General features: G+C 35.8%; 1 protein-coding gene across 1 annotated transcript; it reads left to right on the top strand.

Moving 5' to 3' along the window:
* The first annotated feature begins 364 nt into the window (after positions 1–364).
* Positions 365–5806, top strand: LOC122032832 (wall-associated receptor kinase 5-like). The gene is made up of 5 exons (XM_042592150.1): positions 365–376; positions 2479–3430; positions 3570–4069; positions 4172–4367; positions 4581–5806. The coding sequence occupies exons 2-5, from the start codon at positions 2488–2490 to the stop codon at positions 5804–5806; spliced, it is 2865 nt and encodes a 954-aa protein (XP_042448084.1). The 5' UTR covers positions 365–376; positions 2479–2487.
* The last annotated feature ends 11869 nt before the right edge of the window (positions 5807–17675 follow it).

Here is a 17675-nt window from a genome sequence, read left to right as displayed (position 1 = left end):
CTTTAATTACATTTACTAAAGTAATTGAAATTTCATACACATCAATGTATATACATGGCGCGTATAAGATTAAAATAAAATAACATGTAGAAAATTAAAATAATGATTTGGCAAAAAAGTGACCAAGGAAATTAATTTCTATCCATTTCTGTTTTAATCTCCTTAAATTAAATGATAGTGATTGGCCTGATCACATACTCCTTCAAGTCAAATCCAAGCTGAAATATAATTATTTCATTTTGGATTATTAAAAATGCATGATCTTTATCCTTTGATCAAAGTAAATTCCACATTACCACAAGACTCTCTCTCTATATAAAGAAGCTAGATCCCACGGGATAATTATACTTTGGTTGAAGAAAGAGGCCATAATCAAGTGAGTTGGTTGCCAAATTTGATATCAGTATTTTTCTCTTACTTCTCTGTGTCTTTATTAATTACTATTTATTTACTCCAAGATTGTGTTCGATACATATAAATAGAAATGATTCATTCTCTCAATGATTTTATTTTGATGTTTATTAAATTTAATATTTGTTCACAATCTAGTATCTTAAATTATATTTGAGATAAATAGGATGAACCAACGAAAGCGAGTCAATTGGGTGGATGGGCTAATCAAGTTAAGTGGGTGAGGTGAACCAATCAAGTTGAGTGGACTAATCGCCAAGTGAATGATAGAGATGGGTAGGCCAAGAAAGATGATAGTTTGACTGAGTAGGCATGGCGGATGAACCAATCAAGCTAAAATTTCTACATTTCTAAGCCCGTATTTAAGGTTTCGAACACATATACGAATATATGTTGAAAATTAACTTTCTTAATTAGTAGTAAACTATATATGTTTCAATAAATATGGACTTACAGCTATCAGAATTTTATAAAATAAGTTTCTATATGTTCATATTATTCTCTTGATCATTATAATATCCCCATATATAATTTTGACATAATATATTGAGTGTGGTATTTTTTTTAACATGAATTAGATCAAATTCTTATTAAAAAATTACCATACTCAATATATTAGGTCAAAATTATAGATGAAGATATTATAATAATGAGAACAATACGAATACATAGAAACTTATTTTTAAAATTCTGACATCTCTAAGTTCATATTTAAGACTTTCGATTATTATTTTTTTTATTTTCAATTTTGGGATGAATCTTGGATTGTCAAGCCAAATGTGAAGGATGAGCCTGGTCAAACTTGATCAAGTGAGCTAGTTATATTAGGCTTGCCTCTTTCTAGAAAGCATATGGACTAATAGGCTAGGTGAACTAATTGGGTCGAGTGGGCCAATTTGGTCATGAAAACTAGGCCAACTAGTCTTGCAAGGTAGATTAAGCAAACTAATTAGGTTAGATGTGCTAAGTGGATTGGTTGGGATGGATGAATAAAAAAAATTATTGAATCAAATGAGCATGATATGCCTATTGAGTTGATCAAACAATATCTATTGAGCACCTTTAATGATGAAGTTAGATTGGCAAAGAATTAGATGAACAAAAGAGTTAAATATTGATTAAAATATCTTTTATATCCCATTCAATTTTTATTCCTTTTATTTCCTATTCCATTCAAGCATCCAAAATTCAACCTAAGTGAAATAAAAAAACTAGCTATAATTATAGCTCTACTTAAAAGCTCTCAAGGCATCTCATTTCCGGCTACCTTATAAACTAACTAACCATCTTGTAAACTATTCCAAGCTCTTTAAACAAATTCCAATTAGTAAAAAATTCCCCTTTATATTCACATTCTTCTTCCTATCAAACTATCAACTCCACTTAAAATTGTGTGGACGAATGAAGGAGTTTATATATAAAACTAAATTATATGAGTGAAGTCTTCAGCATTTTAGACTTATAATTGGACAAATCAAGTTAATGGATTCTCTAGCTCACCTAATGATTGGTTAAGATAGACTTAATTTTGACCCAATTCATAAGACTTTCTCTAGTTGCTAGCTGACTTGTTGAGTTTGATATTGATTGGATTGAATAGATAGGTTGAGTCAATATTATTAAGTTGGTCAATCCTATTGAACGAATCAAACTCATAGACTCAATTAATTAAGAAAATGATATCCACTTCAATTCCTATAAAACTAACAATTATGTGGACTATGTAGGAGTTTATATGAAATACTTAATTAGATGAGCCAAGTCTTAAGAATTTCTAGAATTACAACTCCCTCTCTTCACTCATACAAATTAGTTAAAGTTAGTGTACACAATGAGAGATGTCTTGTTGGTTGCAACACTCATAAATTATTGACTAGATGAGATAAACTTATTATTTGTTTTTTAAATAAAAAATAAAAAAGACAACTTATTTTTTATAATTTCTTAAACATCACGCAAACTCGTATTTACAAGTGATGCAATTAATATTTTTACATGAACTACATGCTTTCCCTTGGAATACTAATCCTTATTTAATTAATGTGTGCGCAAATATTTAATTTGTAGGAATATAAAATGGAATTCATCGGCAAATTGCTGTTACATATTATATTATTGATATCATTGGAGGGTGCTACAAGTTGGCTAATGGAACATGAGAATTTTACTCTCCCTTCCAATTGTTCCAAAACATGCGGTGATATACAAATTGAGTATCCTTTTGGCATTGGCATTAATTGTTCTTATGCTGTTGGATTTAATCTTACTTGTTCACAAGACCAGGATCATCCAAGACTCTTGTTAGGAGATGGCAATATCCAAGTAAGAGCTTTTGATATGAACGAGGGGCTGGTCATCATTGAATCACCATATGCCACATTGGATGTGGATGCACAATCTAATCACACTGCATTGATCAATCTTAAGGATTTACCTCTGTCTTATAACTTACTTTCAACTGATTTTGGAAGCTCATTTGGATATAACATATTGCATGTGGCCGGTTGTAGTGTTACTGCCATTATTGTTGATTTGGATACCAATACTGCGATAGATTCTTGCAATACAATATGCTCCACTACTATCAACACTCCAACTACTCATCAGATATATATGTCTAGAAATGGATATTGTAGCATTGACTTGTATAGTGTAAGATTTAGCAATCTTTCATTGGCCATTCAGTTAAATCGACTTGATGAGAAAATGGATCATATTATCATCAATAGTACCTCCAGCATCATAGCCACCATATATGATGATGAACTAACTGATTATGATGACTTCCAAAGATTTATAGACGATAGGAATAGAACTGGAATGATGGCCTCTCTCGCTTGGTACTTCAATGACTATTCAACATGCAAAGAGGCTATGGAGAGGACCAACACTTATGCATGTCTTAGTGATAGAAGTGAATGTTATGATGTCGTCCTTTATGAAGAAACCAGTGGCTACAATTGTCGATGTTCTTCAGATTATGTGGGCAATCCCTACCTGCATGATGGTTGTAAATTAGGTAATGGTTCAAAATCTCTTCTATATTCTATTGTAAAAGTATTCATTCTAATTACTTGAACTAAATAAATTAATGATGCATTGATTTATAGAATTCATAGACATTAGAACTAATCGCTCATGAATGTGTTAATTAACAGATAAAAATTTTACATTCACTCCTGCAAAAGATTGTCAACCCAAATGCGGAAATGTTACAATTTCCTTTCCCTTCGGGCTAAAACAAGGTTGTTATCGAGACGAAGACTTTGCTCTAACATGCAATGAAACCTCCAGCCCTCCAACTCTCCTATTTAGAGACTATGTAGTGAGCAACATTTCAGTGAAGGAAGGCCAACTGGAGTATACTATTGATTTTTATTCAGATAATAGAAATTCACATTTCACTTCCTCGAAGGCTCAGAAGGATCAGACAATCATGGATTGGGTAATAGACAACCAATCTTGCAAGGATGCTGCAAAAGACAACACCATCTTCGCATGTATCTATGAAAACAGCTCATGTTTGGATGTAAAAAATGAGGGGTATAGATGCATATGCAAACATGGTTACGATGGGAATCCTTACCTTCCTTTTCCTGATGGATGTCAAGTTACAAAAACATCCTTTCTCACTTTTTCTAATGCATGTATTCTATATGCTATATAATTAAAATTTAACTACGTGAAAGAAAAAAAAATTATAGATATTAAATAGTAGGCACACTGACACAATTATATATATTCATTAATAGGAACTCAGTGGTATGTATATTTTGATGTATTGACAAAGTTTTTTGGAATTTTAGATATCAATGAATGTAATTCTTCATCAAAAGTTTGCACTGGAAATTGTATAAATACAAATGGAAGTTTCTATTGCATATGTCCCCAAGGAACATCTGGTGATCCTGTTCAAGGAGTATGCCTCCCCAACAAAAGGAATTCTCTTTTATTTGGTACATCCCTATCCCTATCCCTATCCCTAGTTCTAAGTAGATTTTATATATGTAAGAAATATTATTTTATGATTGATATTTATATACTTTCCTATCCCTAGTTCTAAGTAGATTTTATATATGTAAGAAATATTATTTTATGATTGATATTTATGTAAAATTATATGGGCAAATCAATTAAAATAAAAAAGCAACAAAATCAATTTTGTGCAGGTGTCATCCTTGGTGCTAGCATTGGAACGAGTCTCTTGCTCTTATGCATAGCATTGGTCATCGTAGGCAAAAAATGGAAGCAAAGAAATCAACAGAAAATCAAAAAAAGGAATTTTCTAAGGAATCATGGTTTGCTACTTCAACAGTTAATCTCCACAAGTGATCATGTTGAAGAGAGAACAAACATATTTTCTCTGGAAGAAATAGAAAAGGCAACAAATAATTTTGATGAAACTCGAGTGCTTGGAAGGGGAGGACATGGAACAGTTTATAAAGGAATTCTATCAGATCAACGAGTTGTTGCCATCAAAAAGTCAAAAATAGTTAAGACGAGTGAGATTGACCAATTTATAAACGAGATTGCGATTCTTTCTCAGATGAACCATAGGAATGTAGTTAAGCTTCTTGGATGTTGTTTAGAAACCGAAGTTCCTTTACTGATTTATGAATTTATCTCTAACGGGACCCTTTCTGATCATCTACATGTTTCACAAGATGAATCTAAATTATCATGGGATGATCGTCTCAGGATTGCTTCAGAATCTGCAGGAGCGCTTGCCTATCTACACTCAGCTGCTTCTATGTCTGTCTTCCATAGGGATGTCAAGTCATCAAATATTCTTTTAGATGATACTTTTAAAGCAAAGGTATCGGACTTTGGAGCATCAAGATTTATTCCTCTTGATCAAACACACATAGTTACTGCCATACATGGTACCTTTGGGTATATCGATCCAGAGTATTATCAAACAAGTCAGTTGACAGAGAAAAGTGATGTTTATAGTTTTGGAATTATTCTTCTTGAACTTTTAACTGGAAAGAAGCCCATCTTCTCAACCAAAGATGGGTTACAACAAAATCTAGCCATGAATTTCCTTCAAGCAACAAGAGAGAATACGCTGCTTGATCTTATAGAAGATCGTGTCTTGCAAGAAGGAACAAAGCAAGAGTTTCTTGAAATCAGTAGTCTGATAGAAATATGCCTAAATTTGAAAGGTGCGAAAAGGCCTACAATGAAAGAAGTTGAATATAAATTGCAAAGCATGAGAAAGGTTAGAATGAAAAAGAAAGGAGTTTGTATTCTAGAAGGGAATGAAGATGTTGAATGTTTACTCAGTATGACATCTCACTCTTCCTCACAATTGGTGGATGAAATAAGTCAAGGAAATACTAGGAATTATAGCTTTGAGAAGGAACTTATGTGGTCACAAAATTGCGCTCGTTAATTTGTTTTATGTATATGCAAGCATGTGCAATTTGCATCTTTTTTATTATATATCATCTTGAACTTTGTATAATTAATTTTATAGACATTGATATATGTATATTGTGTAATGTACATTTTATCTTGTATCTATATCTTTTTACAAATTAATTCCTAAGTTTCATGAAACTAGAATAATAGTTTGAGGACAATTCAACTCTTATATTTTCAGCGGTTATAGGGCTCACTATAAAATTTAATTTCGTTTTTTTTCACTACATCCATGACGATGAGTAGAATATAATAGAGATTATTCTACGGGCTTGTTTCCTTAGAGGAATTATAGAGAAAGATATAGAGAATTTGGTAAATGAAGAGGAGTCACCTTTAGGTTTAGACGAAAATAATTTTATTTACCAAATCAAAATAGAATCCTTAACATCAACCCAAACAAGTGTTTAAATAGACTCAAAATCCTAAGATGTAAAAAGATGAAAACAACTCTAAAATAAACCAAAAACCCTAAGATGCAAAAAAAAAAAAAAAAAAAAAACAAAAATAACCCTAAACAATGGAAAAAATTATTTGGAGCAACCTGCATCAATTGCCATAAGTTGAAAAGAACTCGTCCTCGAGTTTAGAGTAGTATCGGGTGATAGCCCAGGAGGAAGATGTTAGTGCAAGAAACACTCTACAATCAAACTTAAGTTTTGATATTGACAAAGGGTTAAAAGTTAAGTATGTTTGAGGTTTGGATGTGCTTATCAAGTTTGCAGGAAAGACCTAGTTAAGGCATGGCAAGGAAGTCATGTTCGATGGGACTGAGCATGGAAGTCCTAGCTGGAGGGATTGGGCAAGAAGTCTTAACAGATTGAGGACATCAGACAGGAAGCCTTGGGGATCGAGAACACTAGGCATGAAGCCCTAAGGGTCGTGGACACCAAGCAAAAGTCTAAAAGGGTTGAGGGTTGGAGGTCTAGAGGAAAGTCCCAAGGGGCAAGATCAGCTGAGCAAAAGTCCAAATAGGTTGTGTGGACCAAGGTTTAGCATCAGTAAACTCTCTTGAGTGGAGTGGTGAGGACGTACTCTAAAAAAAAAGAGCAGTAGACGTTGGTCCAACCTAAGGTTTCATGAGAGATATGAAGTTGAGACCTGATAGTTGGAAAGCTATCAATCATAATTTTATTATGTCTGTGCTAACACTGTGATGCAAGAAGCAACAAATCGGAGCTGACCAAAAATAGCGAACTTCGGGCGCCATGAATGGATCCAGGTGACCGGAGGTTGAGTGCCCCAAGTAGATCCAGTTACCTGAATAATTTGATATCCAACCCATTTCTAGGTGAGGTGGGATGTCGTGATTTGGCAGTACACGTCAGCTTCCAGGCGCTCAAGAGGGATCCAGGTGCTTGGGAAGGGATAAAGTCGAAGCAGGTGATTGGGCGGTGCATGTCAGCTTCAAATAGAGCATGACTTGCTTATAAATTAGTTGAAACTTGATTTAATAAAAGAAACTTATCAATATAAGAAAATTGGAATTACACAACACTTAAAAACAACGCTTTTTTAAAAAAATGTTATTTTTTACAACACTTTTAGCAAAAACCATTGTTTATGTTTTTTTATTTCTTATTAAAGATAACTCTTTTTATTGTTTTATTTCTTATTAAAGATAACTCTTTTTCAAATAAGCGTTATCTATTGATATTTTTTTAGTCAAAGATAACGATTTTTAAAAAGAGTTGTCTATGAGTATTTTTTTTAATATCTACAATAATTATTTTTAAGAAGTGTTATCTACTCTTAATTAAGATCTAAAACAATCTGGATCTTTGCAGCGTGCTTTATTTGGCGTGCTGCATATACTATTATTAACAACGCTCTTTAACTGTGTATTGTTGATGACGTGCTACGGAAAGTTAAATTTGTTGTAGTGCTGGATCTTGCCATGGATGAGGTAGGTAAAACCCTTGTCTTTGGTGGAGAGATGGTTGAGGGCGTCGGTGAGGAGATGGAGAGGCGCCGATGAGATGGTGGAAGAAGTAGGGTCGTGTGGCTTCTATGCTTTCTGCGTCGAAATTAAATTCTCTCTCACTTTTGCAAAAGAGAGAGGGATAAATGAAGCATTGGAGATGGCCATCGCCAACCTTGGTGGTGAGGAGATGGCCGGTGGTGAGGAAGAAAGTGGAGGCCTCCTCCATCTGACCTCAGTCGTAGATGTTTAGTTTAGATTTGATGATGGGATGATGGATGACTTGATCTCCTTCTTGATGAAGAAAGGCCCAAATTGTTTTAGATTTGAATTAAGAGTAGATAATGCATTTTTAAAAATCATTATGGCATATACTAAAAAAATAAAGCATGCTACAATCAATTTCCATCCAAGCACCAATATTGGTCAGCGTGGTTTTGGAACAGTATACAAGGTAAGTGAGGAAATCTTATTGTTGTAGCCTTTGACACTATAGTTAGAGAATATCACAGTTTCTCTTAGGGAAATTTGCATTTGGGATTTTATATTCTTTTTGATTCATTGTTAATGCATTAATGTAAGTTTCTTTGGCATCTCTCAAGAGTAATCTGTCATGTGTGTATCTTGAAATGTAATTGTTGGATAATATGTTGTTGGAAATATTAGGGAATTAATTAAATTAAAATTACACAAAATCAATTCTAACTTATTTGTCAAGATGACCTGAACTGATAATTTCAAGCTGTCAGTGGGGCTAGTTCTGCCAAGCTTCTAGTGGTCCGAGTCACGGAGTCGATGCGATGCGTAGCAGAATCGGGAGTCAATCGCCTAGTCGGAAAGAGAATTCACCGAGTAAGATGTCGAGGCCTGCACTCAACGTAGTTTCCTTGAAACAGATTTGTCCCACCTTCGGCTGTGCTTTGAGGTTTTCTTAAGTCGTCTATTTCCCAGGATACAATGACAAAATCATGAACACAACCAAGCACTAGTTGTTCATGGCGAACTGAGAATGCACTTGAGTGCTATCACGAGTAGTTCAGCTGAGTGGATGCACGACTGAGAGAATTTTGTGGGAGAACACAGGTAGACAGAGGTTCGCTCCCTGCTCTTCCTCTCACTTTCTCTTTCTCTTATCTTTCGCTCTACTTTTTGCTCAAGATCCAGCCTCTTTATATAGGAGCTCTTGTTGGTACCCGAATTCGAAATTTGGTGATCGTGTGTCTAAACTCCTATGCACAGCGAAAATTTAAAATTTTATTTGTGATTTAACAATTAAATCAAAGTAGTGTTCATATGGTTTTAAAACAAACATAAGCATGATCTTTATCTAAGCATTCATTACAATCTAACCGTATAAGTAAGATCCTAAAAGCATAACAAAGATACACTATTATGTGATTAATTCATATAATGTTAATTTAATCATTTTATTTATACATGTTAAACTATCTAAAATAAATATATTAGATCATTTAAGCATAACATAAATAAAACTATTAACATGTATTAACATACAAATGAATCAAAGTACAAGCATAAACTTACCTTCTAAACAGCCTGTGTTTGGGATGACTCCAACTATTCCGGTTATAGCGAAATAACTCCTTGTTGTTGTCACAAGCTCGTACTTCCTTCGTCTAATCTGGTCCGTGATCGGAGTTCTTTTTCCAACACTTGATCGCACTAGAGATCAAGTGTCATTTTTTGTCGAGACGATCAAAATGACTTCCTCGAAGATGAGGAAGGGGCTGCCCAATAACCCCTTCACAAGGGGATGTCTAATAGCTCTCAATAAGGACTTATGCCTTCCGAAATTCTGCAAGAAGGTGGGCACCGACAACAATGCTTCTCGAAGGATAGTAGCAACAAACAAGGAGATCGAACTTTTCGATGGAAGAGAGTGAAGAAGATCTCTATCTTCTTCTCTGGAAGTGCTGCAGAAAACTCTCAAGGAGAAGAAAAAAATACTTGCTGTCCGAATTTTGGCAAGACTCAAAAATTGGCTTCCGATCCGAATCTCTTCGCTCCACTGAAGATACTCTATGGAAGAAGCAACCTATTTTCACTTCACTCCAAATTGTTGCTATCGCATGTTTTGAAGAAGAAGAAGAAGATGAAGAAGAAGAAGAACCTAACTCTCTTTTCCTTAATATCTTAAATAGCAAGTGAAACAAAAAACGTAGAGTGAGTGTATTAGTGGAGGTAATGGGTGAGTGGGAAAGTGGGAAAGTGGAGGAAAAGGGAAAAATTAGAGAACGTGGAGAGGTGAAGGAAAAAGAAAAAGAAAAAATAAAAATTTTCTTTTTTTCATTTTCCTTATACGTTGAAATAAATCCCTATTTTCATTTTTTTATTTTTCATAATGCAATTTAATTATAATTGCATTTCTTTTTGGGTTTAAATTTTCAAAGCCCAACATCTCTTCCATCTTGGTCTATTGAATTTTATAACTTTTCTAGAATCCAATAATGCGAGTCTATTGTAATCATATCAACGATCCAATATCGTTGATACGACAAACGCATTTGCTCGCTATTACAATAATATAAATATAATTTATAGAGTTTATGTAGAACTCTTCCACTCTCCTTATTTTCTATTGATTGGAAATCAATATAACAATTGATCATATCAAACTTTATTTGTCAATACACTGTTTAATCACACCAAACTTTATTTGCCAAATTCAACTCCTTGAATTTGACTTTCTCAATGGAAAATAGGGAAACCAATACTTGTGTGACCCTCAATAGTTCAGGAATACAGCTAGCTGTGGGTTCACAACTCTTTGTGATTCAGGACTATACTTGTCCTTTATTCGGGCATACCCTTAATAGTACCATCCTATGATTAACTCCTTAATTATAGGACGTCAGAACTAATTCTGATTAATACCCAATGAATCATGGTAAGAGCGTTTAGTAGCACTTTCCCATGATTACCTAGGTATCACTGAATAGTGTCTGCAAGAACCAGTCGATTATGGTTAACGTATAGTCCGGTCCCTTCATCTCATATATCCCGGTCGAATCTACAACCATTGGTACACCAAGGATTGTATATTGATTCGACAACCATGTGATATATCTTATAGTGATATCGCATGTGTAATTAAGAAACTCCTTTCCTAAAGTACATCTTACAGCTCTGATCAGAAACTTCATTCACTATAAAATAATATATTACATAGGATATCCACACTTGTAGGTGTGCGGTGAATCCCCGACTATGATACAATGACTCATATATGTTTCGTTACTACACCCAATCTCACCACCTACTGACCCTAATAGAGTCGGTAAATGAGTCAAAGTGTAGCCCCAACATATAGAGTCTCAGTGTTATCTCGGGTCATAAGGACTACTAGTGTACAACGACAACTAAAGACTTATCCACCCGATAAATGATAACCACTTGAAAAGTCTGTGTGAGGGATGCTCGATGAATTCATCATATGATTACCTATCTATATGTTTGAACATCCTTACCAATGAAACATGGTACACTATATCATAGATGCTAATCTTTAGCTCAAGCAGCCTTTTATCCTTGTTTATTAGGCGACCCAATTAACTAGGAACAAATTTAGAATATACAGTGAATATTGATGTATTTCATGATGACCATCATATGTACTACCACATCTCACTATAGTATATTCAAGGACTTTATCTATGCATATAGCATGGGTATAAAGATAAAGTAATGCCAAACTAAATTAAATTATATTAAAATAAAGGTTATTTTATTTACATGAGTCAATAAAACCCTAGCTAACAATTGACTTTGCAGGACACCTACTCTAATAGCTCTCACCTTGCCTGTAATAAATGATCAAATTATCATCATTTAATGTTGGGTTTAATGTTATCATTAATGGATTTAATGTCTTCATTAATGTCAAGATGTTATGAAATCATTATTAATGAGTTTAATGTCGCCATTAATACTGAGACGTTATGAAATCACCATTAATGAGTTTAATGCGACCATTAATGTCAAGACGTTATGGAATCACCATTAATTTCACATTAATACTTCTGTTATACTCTTAGGCATGTAGCAAAAAGAGTTTCAAGTGGCAATATGTTAGTTTATTTTTTGGGCAAATTTTACCTTGACCAGTCAGGCATTCGACATGCGCATGTCGTGTTCGCACACGAGTCAACCTTGGTTCAATACAATCCAGCCGCTAGATTTTCACCCACACCTGTGCAATCATGCGTGAGAGAGTGTCTCCCCATGCATATGTTTACAACATCAATGCATGTGTCATAATTTAAACCAACAATAAAGCCAAGAGACTTCTAATATGAGACAAAGCTTATGCACAATATAATCTCTTCATCTCCACTTCTTTATTCCATTCACATTTCCAACAATCCCCCACATGAATGGAAAATAGGGTATATGATAGTATTCAACAGTTGAGTCAAATATAGGATAGGTAGATTTTATCCCTTGAACCTTTCCTTGTGAAGATCTATTTGCTTACTGACTGATAGTAGACACGATGCCCTTGAACTATTCTGTCGTTTGTGAAGCATTGACATATCTCACCCAAGACTCTTCCTGACATAACTCAGTTCTCATTAGTGTATTCATTTTTGGCCATGAACATGTCTGGTTCTGTGAGAAGCTCTAAGAATTGTGCCTCCAATTCTCTTAGAAGTGACCCCACTTCTTTCTCACATAGGTGATCCCTCGAGAGTAGTCATCCTTCACTGATTCATTGGGTCTTTCCCCCACAGTGTATCTAGTCAATGAAAATTAGTTGTCCCTTTAAAGCTAATTCTTAAGATCTCCAGTCAGCATAGGTTGGGTATCCTCTGCACCAATCGTTGACAACGACATTAAGCTCATTCCTCGTGATAAGCTTGCATCTCTGTTTAACCCTTTGGTTAACGAATCCGCTAGGTTATCCTTTGACTTTACATAGTCAACAGTGATAACTCCCGTTGAGAGTAATTGTCTAATAGTATTATATCTATATCGTATATGCTTAGAGTTACCATTATACAGATGGCTATGTACCCGACCAATTGCTGATAGACTATCATAATGTATGCAAATTGTTGGCACCGGTTTTGGCCATCTCAGAATATCTTATAAGAATTGTCGTAGCCATTCAGTCTCTTTACCACATTTGTCAAGATCTACAAACTCAGATTCTATCGTGGATCTAGTTATTACGGTTTACTTAGAAGATTTCCAGGAAATGGTTGCACCTCCTAGAGTGAATATACATCCACTTGTAGACTTAGAGTCTTTTATATTGGATATCCAATTCGGATCGTTGTATACTTCAATCAGAGCAAGATATCTTGTATAGTGCAGTCCATATTCATGAGTATACCTTAAGTACCTCAGTACTCTTGTTATCCCTTTCCAGTGCACAACACTGGGATTACTTGTGCATCTACTCAGTTTACTTACTACGTAGGCCAAGTCTGATTATGTACAACTCATCAGGTACATCAAACTTCCAATCACTCGAGAGTACTCTATCTGAGAGATACTTTCACTTTGATTTTTTGATAGATGTTGACTCGTATTTATCGACGTTCGTGCTAATGCAGTATCACCCTTGGTGAATTTCTCAAGAATTTTGTCCACATAACAGGACTGACTAAGAATACGTCCTTCTGTCATTCTAAGAATTTTGATTCCTAGAATTATATCAGCTAGGCTCATGTCTTTCATGTCAAATCTTGAGTTCAACATATCTTTAGTGAATTTGATTATTTTATCATTACTCTGAAATGAAAAGTATGTCATCTACATATAGACACAAGATGACATAGTTACTCTCTGTGGCTTTCATGTAGATGCATTTATCACATTCATTGATCTTGAATCCACATTTCGGCATGGCATTATCAAATTTCTCATGCCACTGCTTTGGTGCTTATTTTAAGTATATAATGACTTCAGCAATCTACAAATTTTGTTTTCCTATCTTGGCACAGAAAACCCCTCAAGTTGCTCCATATAGATTTTCTCTTCTAAATCTTCATTTAGAAAGACTGTCTTTACATCCATTTGATGTATTTCGAGATTTCATAGAGCGACAATAGCCAACAATAGTCTAATAGAAGTTATTCTCGACACTAGAGAATATATATCAAAGTAATCAAGTCATTCTCGTTGTCAGTATCCTTTGATTACCAATTTAGCCTTATATGTATCAATTGTGTCATTTGACTTCATTTTCTTCTTAAAGATCCACTTGCAACCTAGTGGTTTACTTCCCAGAGAAAGATCCACAAGTTCTCAAGTGTGATTTTGCAAGATAAATTCTATTTTAGATACAATTGCTTCTCTCTAGTGAGGTCCATCAAAAGAGGCTACAACTTTTGAGTAATTTTGGGGCTCACTTTCCAAAATGAAAGTGATCAAATCTGATCCGTAAGATTTTTCTACTTGAGCTCTTTTACTTCGTCTAAGCTCAACCTCGACTAGTTCATCATCCTCTTCTTCACCTTATGTTTCATATGATTGTTTTGAGGAGCTAGCATCCTCTCGGGTCTTATACGGAAATACATGCTCGAAGAATGAAGTATTTCTCGATTCGATTATCGAGTTCTTGTGTATCTCTAGTATGTGTGACTTGTTGGGACCAAATATGTAGCTAGAGGGGGGGTGAATAGCTCGGCGCGTGCTCTGTGCTTGACGTTACTTGTTTCTTCAAATATGTGCAGCGGAAATACAAAGAAACAAAATACACAACGCTAACAAATGGAATTTACTTGGTATCCACCTCACAAGAGGTGACTAATCCAAGGATCCACACACTCACACACCCTTCACTATGAAAACCCTCCTTTATGGTAACTACCAAAGGCGGAGAAGCCCTACAAGTTCACACTACAAGAAGAAAAGGAAAGGGAAACACAATACAACACAAGCTTACAATAAAACCCTAACCCTAGCTTTCTTCTTCAGCTGTAGATGCACCTCTTGACTTGGAAAACCTCCAAGAACCTTCAAGAACTGGCGATCTGAACTTTATGGAGAAGCTGTGGGAGCACTGTGATGATCGGAGATGAATCGGTGAAGTTCTGCTGAAGGAAACGCTCGCCTGCAGCTAAATACGACGCCAACGGTCGGATCCCGATCGATTGGATTGCTCCCAATCGATCGGGGAGGCTTTGGATCGATCAACCGATCGATCCAGAGCGCCTCTGTGCTCTCTGGAATAGCCTGGATCGATCGGTTGATCGATCCAGGGCTTATCGCGCACAAACAGCAGCTCCCAATTGATCCACTGATCGATTGGGACCTCTGGATCGATCCAAAGGGGTTCTGTTTGCGGGGACTCACCCGATCGATCAGCTGATCGATTGGGTATGATCCAATCGATCGGCTGATCGATCCAGATCTGCTGGATCAATCGGCTGATCAATCCAGATCTTGGTTTTCGCCCAAAACCAAGTCCAAAGCCCCCTAAACCAACATCTAGTCAACCATGACTTGTTGGTACATAAAACCTAGCATCCGGTCACCCTTGACCAGCTAGGACTCTCTCACCAAGTGTCTGGTCAATCCCTTTGACCCACTTGGACTTTTCTCCTCTTGCCAAGTATCCGGTCAATCCCTTTGACCTACTTGGACTTCCACCAAATGTCTGGTCAACCTTGCCCCATCTGGATTTCCCTTGCCTGGCTTCACTCACTAGGACTTTCCCAATTGCCTAGCTTCACTCACTAGGTCTTTCACCTGGCTTCACTCACCAGGATTTTCCATCTGCCTTGCTTCACTCATCAGGACTTCCTTCTGCCTAGCTTCACTCACTAGGTCTTTCACCTGGCTTCACTCATCAAGATTTTCCATCTGCCTGGCTTCACTCACTAGGACTTCCTTCTGCCTGGCTTCACTCACCAGGACTCCCTTTGCCTAACCTCCAAGTTAGGACTTTCACCTGGCTTCACTCAGCAGGATTTTCCAGTCAAGTATCCGGTCAATCCTTGACCTACTTGACTCTCCATCACAACTGGTCAACCTTGACCACACGAGAACAATCTCCCCAAATGAACAACTGCACCTGCATTGTCCATATCATCTACACCCAATATATTGTCAAACATCGAAACCCAAACCAAGACTCACGCTTGGTCAACCAGGTCAACCTTGACCTAAAGGATATTACACCAATAATCTCCCCCTTTTTGATGTTTGACAATACCACTCATTAAGTTAGGAAATTAGGTTAATCCCTTAGCCTCAATTCCCTTCATGCCAATATATGAATGATGGTTCCCTTCATTCTCCTCCTTTTCTAGAGGGCAAACTCCCTCTTTAGGTACTGAAGGCCTAACTTAACCATACATTCTCCCCCTATTGGCACACATCACAAACATGCCCCCATCTTTGGGCACACATAAACCACAACCTCTCCCCCTGAAGAGTTGCTTATCATTGTTCACAACTTCACTCGCTGTGCTCAATATGATAATGAAGATCCCATACCCTTCATTATCATCAATGTTCACCCTTGAGCATTAACCACTTGAATAACTCAAATGAAGGTCTCATACCCTTCATTTTTTTATCAAATGCTCATTCATGAGCAAACACCACTTGAATAATAAGGATATTCACTCCCTATTATATCCCAATGTCCAACCTTGAGCATTTTCTCTAAAAGAAGGTTAACCACCTTCCAAGGTGTATGAAAAATAATTTTCATGTCCTTAAAGAGTACCTCCCCCTAAAGATATGGTCGTACCTTCTGTCATTGCACCAAAAATGACTTGGAATCCCTAAACCTTTAGGAAACCCAAATTTCAAAGTTTAGAGGTTCAAATGTTCAAAATTTTGAAGCAAACCTCAACCTGAACTTCAATTTAGTCCTCCTCAACCAATCCATCCTTGTTTTCAACATGAAAACATCCTTTTTATGTATATAAATGTATTTCGAGGGATTAGGAATGGTTTCCTAGACTAAACAAGGTTTGGAATGCTGAAATCAGGCTTTCCCAACCAAAATCAGCTTCCTCAATCGATTGGAGTTGGGTCCCAATCGATTGAACTAGCTTGAATAGATCCACTGATCGATTCAGGAGGGATGGATCGATCAGTGGATCGATCCAGCGAGCTTCTGCTCGCGGGATTTGCCTTCTTAATTGATCTCTCGATTGATTGAAGCACTCCAATCGATCGGGTGATCGATTAGAGTTCTGATAGTTGCTAAAATTTCATTTCAGTCAACTTCAGAAACCCCTAGAAAATTCTACAAAAATCCAAAAATTGTGAAAATTTGTGTAGACACTATTTGGGCATATATTTTCAAGGAAAAATAGTTTTCTAAGAAGATACTTCATATATTCAAAGATTTACACAAACTAGAAAACTTACAAAAATTTTAGTGTTTTCTTCTAGTTTGTGCCTAACTATTCAATGATGATCACTATCAAAAGATAGTCTTCATCAAGGTTTTCCAAAAGTATTTTAAAATGATTTTCAAAACCAATATCCCACCATGTTCCTTGGGCTTAATGCACATGACTTGTACATTAGCTTTCCCAATGATGGGAAAACACATAACTATGTGTTTGGATGAACTTAAAACTCAAAAGAATGCACTAAATCAACATCTTGAGTTTTGTTCATCATCCTAACATCTCACTTATATCTAATGTGCACTAAAACACATACAAGTCAGCTTATATTTCGTGTGAGATGTAAAGTTTGGTTTTGCCCTAATCTAGGGATCATGCATATCTATCTAGGCATTTTTGAATTATAGCCATCCACCAAGGATGTTACTTGTTAATTAATGCCATTTGTCCTTAATAAACAACGAATTTAAAATGATGCATGATGATGTTATGACATACATCAAAAACAAATAATTTTCAAAAGAAAATTTCTTATAACTATATGATGTATGGATGATATAACATGGTATTTTTGTGTT

The sequence above is a fragment of the Zingiber officinale genome, chromosome 11A (genome assembly GCF_018446385.1).
Source record: "Zingiber officinale cultivar Zhangliang chromosome 11A, Zo_v1.1, whole genome shotgun sequence".
NCBI lineage: Eukaryota > Viridiplantae > Streptophyta > Magnoliopsida > Zingiberales > Zingiberaceae > Zingiber > Zingiber officinale.
Note: the sequence above shows the minus strand (reverse complement) of the source record. Positions and strands in the feature narration are given on the sequence as shown.